General features: G+C 40.1%; 1 protein-coding gene across 1 annotated transcript; it reads right to left on the bottom strand.

The window, feature by feature from the left end:
* Nucleotides 1-3,948: 3,948 nt before the first annotated feature.
* Nucleotides 3,949-7,312, bottom strand: LOC121730664 (ceramide glucosyltransferase). Its single transcript, XM_042119809.1, has one exon. The coding sequence runs from the start codon at nt 7,058-7,060 to the stop codon at nt 5,867-5,869; it is 1,194 nt and encodes a 397-aa protein (XP_041975743.1). The 5' UTR covers nt 7,061-7,312; the 3' UTR covers nt 3,949-5,866.
* Between the last annotated feature and the right edge of the window lie 1,030 nt (nt 7,313-8,342).

Raw genomic sequence — 8,342 nt, 5'->3', positions numbered from 1 at the left:
CGGTTTCGTGAGAAGGCATATGCTACCAACAAGTAAGATTTTGCACCGATGTAGGTGCTGAGAGAACTCCAGATTCTTTATAGATACAAGTTTGGGAGTTTCGGCGTTGTTTTAAGAATGTAAAGCATATGCAATTTACATTCATCATCATCATCATCACTACCATAATATTATACCATGCATCGTCCCATGATTATGAGCCTATTATGACCCTGTTATTGTTACTTTTCATAGTCTTTTAGATCGAGACTTGAGTTTGTCAAGTGATAATTTAACTAACAAAAAAATCTACACTTATTTATTTATAAATTCTTTATTTGCATTATAAACAATATAAAATAACAAAAAAAAACATTAGGCAAGGAACATAGCAAATAGGCGGCCTTACCGCTTTCAGCGGTTTATATACACTTAATATTATAACTGAAGAGTAATATGTTTGCTTGAACGCGCTGATCTCAGGAACTACAGGTCCGCTTTTAAAACTTATTTCAGTGTTAGATAGCTCATTTATCGAGTAAGGCTATATATTATCACGCTAAAACTAATACGATCGAAGAAACTCAGGAAAATGTGGGAAAAACGGGGGAAATATTAGAAAGGGTTTATCTCATGAACTACTGGAGCAAGACCACGTGAAGGAAGTATAGCTATTTTTTATGGGAAAATGTGCGGTTTCCGTAAAATTCCTAATTTACGCGGGCGAAGCCGCGCGGGACTTCTAGTATAATGTAATTAGATATATACATCCCGGAATGTAATGTACATTAATATACATACCTGCTCTGTCTGTGACGAGCTTCAGTCGCAAAGTAATTTTTTATTCGCTCGTTTTATTATTTCCCATCGTGTTTCCCATATTAATAAATATATTAACTTATAGATAGTATGCAGGGTGCGATTAAACCTTCCTGCCAAATTTTTTCCAGGGCTTATGTATCATTAGGAGAGTCCATTTAACCAACAAAAATTGGGTGTTCTTTTTTTTAATGACAATATTTTATCCCATTTAAAATCGTTGCAGAACGGTCACTAGCGGCGCGTGGGAATGATCGGGGGTGACGCGGGGAGAAGCGCGCGCGCGGGGTCACATCACGCGCGGCTGACGCATCGTGTCCAATGAAATATAATTGTTTTTTTTGTTTTCTTGTAAAAAAACCCGTAGCAAGGAACATGAAAACTGTCACTCATATCATCTTAGAACGCACAAACTATAGTACTGAGTGATTATAAAAGAAAAAATACGTGTATTTTAATTTTTAACTAGGATCAATAAGTATATTAAAAGGCAGGAAGGTTTAATTGCACCCTGTATAGAATAGTATAGATATAGTATAGTATTACGAAGTCAATTCCATTACTTACAATCTTTATTATGCTTAACAACTTTTAACTGTGTAAAATAATATGTAGGTAAGTAACAAGGCCAATAAACAACACCAGCTAGTTACAAGGAAAACTGACGCGTTATAACGTTTTAACTTTTAACTGTAGCATCTAACTTACATGGTATTTCCCGAGTACTGAGTAATTGACAGAAAGCGAAATCCCATATTGGATCACTGCAGGTACCGTATACCTACTCCTCCCGGCTCCCGTACTTCCAAGTTCCATACGAACTTTCTGTAAGTATCTAAAGGCCGAGGTGTCTATTTACTTATATAACAGCTGCTGTAAACTACGAAAGTACGATAAGTAATTCATTTTATTTTTGTTCGTAGCTGATAGTGAGCGACGACGACGAACGACCTTCGACAACTAGAATGCCTCGTTTTGAAAGTAGATATAGACTATAATAGTTAATATAATGAAAGTATGCCGTTGGAAAAGTTAGTAAGTACCAGAAATATGACCATTGACGAATGATGACTCATTATTATAAGTACAGCGTGAGGGTAAACAAAATCGATTATTTGATGACAGCTCACGACCTTGCAGCGACCGCGGCGGCGGCGGCGGCACCCGTGACCCGGTAGTCCGCCTGCTACATTCATCAGCTACCCAAACTACTTTTACATATCTCGTGTTGCTAGGCGCTGTGCGAGTTGCGACTCCGACAAACAAACAGAACGAATCGGTACACGATGCATTATAGGTACAATACTTCGTAGGCTGCAGTCAACGAAACCGCAGACGAACTGGCTAGGCTTGAGGCCGAGAGTCTCATATATGGCCCACAACCGGTCTGCGGAATATCTCCCAGTACTACAAAGCAAGTGCTCAAGGAATGGGTTCGCAAAGTAAGCAGAAAGCAATGGGTTGAGAGTTGAGACCCCTGGCCTTGAACCATATGTCTATGCCTTGAACTACGACAGTATATATTATGTCTATGCCTTGAACACTCCAAGGCACTAAATTCCTAGCTTCGACAAGAAACTGTCAGAAATAGTGCTCACCATGGGTAGGAATCAATTAAGAATCCTTACCAGAAGCCTAACTATGGGCACTGCACGCTCAATAAGCATTAAGCACCTTAACAGAATAGGTGTTAGTAGCTTAACGACTTGCAGATTCTGCAAGGAAGAGGACGAGACACCTATACACCTTCTTGACTATCCTGCTCTACTACAGAGCAGAAACAGGCACGGACATTTTGCTATGGATGGTTGCTATGAATGCTCATCCACAGAGGATTTCCTCTGGCACCAACCCCAACCACATCGTTCAATTTATGAGCAGCATTGGATTGGGGACGGTGTTCTAATGCGAAGGAGTCACAATAGAATATCCTCAAGGGTCGCAAGTCACAACGCGCTGTGACGTTGTGTGTCAGAATTCAGAGATACTTGACCTGCCTTCAGCGCAAAAAAAAAGTGTGCAGTCAATGCGACGCTTACGTTATTTTAACCGACTTTCCTGTAGTAAAAACTATAGAGACCACTGTTACCACGATCTCAATATCCTTCAGCAATGGCAGTCAATACTGAACAAGTGAACACACACATGATTGTCCTCACTCCTTGACAAAGAAACTGCACTAGAGTCTAGAATTCACACGGAATATTAAATAATATTATGATAAATCAAGCAGTCGGTCGTGCGGCTGTATTCTGTAGGTAACATAAAATAAGTATCATTATTATAACACAATGATTATTTCTAAAAACTTAACTGTTTAAAATATATCAAATCTATACTTACTTTAGTTCTTACTTAGGTTTTTGTGACTGCATACCCTACGGCTTTACTTCTGAATTATTGGTTCAGCGCTACTCAAAAACGCATGTCGGCAGTGGCATCCATGATCCAACCGATTTCGATGCTTGTTTTCAATAATCAGAACTTCTGATTAAGTACCTATTGAAAACAAGCATCGAAATCGGTCAGAAGTGTCGAAAACCCCTGCTCGCATAGAATACGTTGCGTCGATGAAAATACAGTTAGGTACCGTATACGGTATAGGCTATAGCAATGATAATGAACGAATCGTTTCGCCTTCCGACTTCGGCTCGACTCATTACGCGTCATATTATTAGGATTTAGGATGGCTTCGCGGACCACTTGTAATGGCTCCAGGGCGTCCAGGGATCACCAGTGGTCCGCGGTCCACTGTTGAGTATAGAGTCATATACTCTAACATAGTCTATACTATAGAGTATAGACTATGATCGTTATCTACTGTACTCGGCGAAACATGGCTGATGGCGGTAGCGGTCATTGACTCCCTGTCAAAAACTTGTCATTTTCAAGCCACAATAGACAACATGTGACACTTCATTGTCAATCGCGATATAGAAAATAACAAGTTTTTGACAGGGAGTCAATGACCGCTATTGCCATGTTTCGCCGAGTACAGTATAGTAATAATAATAATTTGTGTTGACAGTGTTGAAAGTTACTTACACAGTAGATGCAGGTAGAAGCACAGTGTAATAAATTTATTACACTGTGGCAGAAGTTGGAACTGACGACAGTCGACAATAGAAATAAAAAGAAAATGGATTTCATAAGTAGATGTTTATTACATTTATGTTGTTCAAGGCCGATATTACATTATACTTTATGTAAACTATAGGTATTATTACTTCACGCATGTCTTGTAAAAACGGAAAAATATCATTAGTCTTACTAACCCCCCAGTTCACGATTGAGACTGGATACAACACGATACAATAATTATTATACTTACATAATTTTAGATGTAACTTATTAATTGTTATTATCGGCAATAATAAATATTGGTACCTAATACTTATTATAATTTCAAGGTTACGTTGTGATACAAAATAAATGGCACTGTAAGTGAGCGCCTTCGGATAATGTCAGCCCAGTCTTTGTTTAACAAATAATTAGGAAGTATTTTTGGTCCCACCTTAGACCGAGACCAAAAACAAAAACAAACATCCAAAGGCACGTAAATATAAACTAAAATTTGTTAATTTATGCTAAATCACCCTGTAACAAATTGTTGAGAAGTTTACAACAGTCATTAAGATTTAAAATTATTATTAAGAAACAAATCACATTTATGCGGTCCGGACCTTGAAAATGAACCCACAACACCTGTAGCTGTCAGATGCGGCCTCCTACAACAGAAGCCGGGACAATATATACAAATAAACCACAAGCAATGGTCAGCATCCAGCACATTTTTTAATACACAGCTTTATTTAGCAATTAGCACTGAGGTTATAAGTACGTACTACGTAGAACTTATGTCAGTGGTAAGTAGCATAATTTCTGGCCCTTACAATAATCGGTTCTGTAAGTAAAATAAGTTATTAAACAAATTTTTTTCCATAAAAATTATAATTTCTACAATAGGCATCGTTTTGCAAGCACAATTTTACTACTATTGTATTTCCTTCGATCGCGGATTCTTGGACATCTATCGTATTTTTAAGTAACATTAAAATAAAAGTTGAGAAAATATCCTTATTTTACATAATCATTGTACATAATTACATATTATAACCCTTGTAGTTTGGAGAAACTTTTTTTTATATATGGCAGTCGCGATCAATTTGATAAAAATAAACAGTATTGTGATAGGAGTTTATCAGCCAGATAAGGTGATTCATAATGCGGTAGACTCGTTTACTCACATACGTCAACGAATGAGTCACAAGATGCTTCTCTACAGTGGTGGAGCCCACCCTATACATATGAGTATGCAGTATGGACACAAGTTCCCCGAACCAAAATAGTAATAGTAGTAACTAGTAACCAAAATATTATATTATAAGTCCATAGCTGCGTAGGTAGTAGATGCAATCAATTCTAATTTCAAAGTAATAAATAAAATTGTCTGCTAACATTTACAACAGATTTATATGTTCATTGTTCAATACTAATAGTTTATGTGATCATGAGTTGCTGCAGCCTGCAGGGTAGGACTGCAGTAGAAACTAATTGACAACGGGACCTGCTGATAGTCCCTAACACTTTTATTATGACATATTATTTTGAAGATTTAAAAAATCTAGATGATCAAAAGGAAAAGTGTTACAACTTAAACCAATTATTATAGTAAAGTGACAATTGTTTATATAAAAAAAAGTGATTAAAGTAATTATTTGAGTGAAAGCCCAATTATCCATTCATTCAATTATCCAATAATTTACTAGAGTTTCTCATCCCTTTAATGATGGTTGTCTCTGTTATAGTTGCTTTTATCTTGCACAATATGTATAAATAGTACATAGTACTATGAAATACTCAGTAGATAAACAATCAACATTTTATTACAAATTATTTTAAAATGTACAAACCTACAAAACAACAATCATACGCAGGTCACTACAAAACTATAAATTAAATAAAAAACTTAATGCTAAAAATATAAATCCATCGCACTATATATCTGTTTTGCTCGGTCCTAATATTGTACATAAAATTAAAGCTTCATATAAACAAGGGGAGGGACTTAGAATTTGAGTTTGGGTTTCAGTTCATGGGCTCGCCCGCCCCAGTCCAGCCTGTACGTACGAGTCCGCCACGAAATCTCACAGTTGAGTAACGCCGCCGCCAGCACGAAAGGGGCACAACACTCACTCCACACCCACCCCAGCAGGAACTCCACCTTGGTGAAAGGTGGCGAGCCATTCTGCACCGCCCGCAGCATCAGCCAGTCCGACAGGAACCACACCAGAACGTGCACCAGGAAGAACGGCAGCGGCTCCGCGCCCAACAGCACGCCCGCCGCCCACGCCGCGCCCGCGCCCAGGGGCAGGCACTCGCTCAGCGGCTCCAACAGCGCCGTCGTCGGCACCATGGCGATGCGCAGCCGCGCCCAACGAGTCAGCCGCGCCTGCAGCCCGCCCACCGATTTGGCGCCCGAATTCTGCAGCGCAGGCAGCGACGCCACCCTCATCCTCCACCCCCGCGCCACGATGGCCTTCGCCATGAAAAAGTCCTCGGCCAGGTACTCCCCGAAGGCGGCCAGGCCGCCCGCCTCTTCCAGAGCGCAGCGGCGCACGAGCGAAGACATGCCGGTGTGGCAGTTGATGCCGAGGAAGTCGGCGCCCAGGTACATGCGCGCCTGCGCCGTACCGAAGTACACCTTCTCGTAGACAGCGGCGAAACCCTCCGCGTCGCACGTGAATGGCATCTGGTGCACGATGGCCACGTCCGGCGCCATGTGCTGCACCATATCCAGCAGCGTGTCCTCGCGCATGCGGATGCCCGAGTCGCTCACGAGCACGAGCGGGTACTTGGCCGCCAGGTACGCCGGCTGCATGTTGTTGATCTTCGGGTTAACGCCGACGCTCACGCCCCCGACGAAGAGCTGGGCGTCCGTCTGCGGGTACTTCTGCAGCAGGCTGTTGACGAGCATCACGGCGGGGTCGTGCTCGCTCTCCACGCAGAACAGCAGCTCGTACGTCGGGTAGTCCAGGGTGAAGAACGTCTCCAAGTTGGAGAATAGATTCGGATCCACGCCGGTGAGCGGCTTCAGTATAGAGACGCCGAGGTAGGGCTGCTCCGGTGGGGCCCGCTCCACGCTCCGGTGCAGCTTCCACTTGCAGTACGAGAGAGCCATTATGTGAATTAACCACAGGCAGACCCACGCGATCATAAAAAATATAGCAAAACCGTAAACCGTATACACCATAGGCATCATAATTGTAGGATTTCGATATCTCTTTTATTTTCCGGCCACATAATATCGACTGATTTCTTTAGGTCTGGAGCCGTGCACTACGATGCGGTTTTATCACATAACTGATAAAAGGTGAGTCATTAATTAATGAACCGAAGACATCGCAACATATTTTGGTTGAATGATCGATTTAAATAGTATTTTACGCTAGCATTATCACAATTTTAACTAATATATCACAACCGTCAGACCATCGTCAGACCGCCGCCCGTCATTGACATTTGACAATGCCTTATGCCCACAGATTACTAGTATATATTCATAAGCTAATGGGGATTGTCCATTTTTTTTTTAATTTTGCTCATTACAAAAACATTTCGAGGAATAAGGTCAGTGATCGTTTTTCTCTATATAAACGAAAAAAATACCCATTAGTTACCTAAAGTTTTGAACAAATGTGTTTAACCTTTGTTTGACCTTCAATGGCGTTAAATTAGCAATAAATTCGACCAACATTACGTTTCCAACTTTTGGTAAGCTTCTCGTATCAGCTTTCACATAATGATAACTTGCATTTGACGAACCAGCCATTATAAATAAGATTGAAAGGAAAAAACATACCTACTTACTGCAGAGCTCAATTATTGGCCGCCGATGATGACGTCAGAGCGAAACTTTAAAAATTTATTGAGAAGAAACTAGCCAATGAATTTCAAAATTATTTAATTGTACATTCTTTCTACCATAGACATAAATTATATTATGTCTATGCTTTCTACATTCTTTTTCAGTCTGTGTTGGTCTGTGTGGTCTGCGTGCAGTGTTGTCACATCTACCAACTTTGTGGTAGATCTACCTATTTCACCGCCTTTCTACCTATCTACCAACTCCTGTATCAAATCTACCTATTTTTCGACATATCATTGTTCACGTACAAAATAATAAACGTTACAGACTCCTCGACAGGACGGAACGGAACCCTTATAGATTCGTCATGTCTGTCTGTCTGTCCGTCCGTATGTCACAGCCACTTTTCTCCGAAACTATAAGAGCTATACTATTGAAACTTGGTAAGTAGATGTAGTCTAAAAAAAATATATAATGTACATTACTATGAAAACTACCAATGAAAATTGGTTTGAACGAAATCTAGGAAGTAGTTTTTTTTTATACGTCATAAATAGTAAACCTTAAACCAACAAAAAAAATATTTTTTCATCTAACCTATGCGTGTTGGGCATCTATGAATAGGTCTTTAAAAATCATATTGAAGTTTCAAACATAATTTTTTTCTAAGCTGAAT

Source organism: Aricia agestis, chromosome 1 (genome assembly GCF_905147365.1).
Source record: "Aricia agestis chromosome 1, ilAriAges1.1, whole genome shotgun sequence".
Classification (NCBI taxonomy): Eukaryota; Metazoa; Arthropoda; class Insecta; order Lepidoptera; family Lycaenidae; genus Aricia; species Aricia agestis.
The sequence above is the reverse complement of the archived record's forward strand: the minus strand, read 5'-3'. Positions and strand labels throughout refer to the sequence as shown.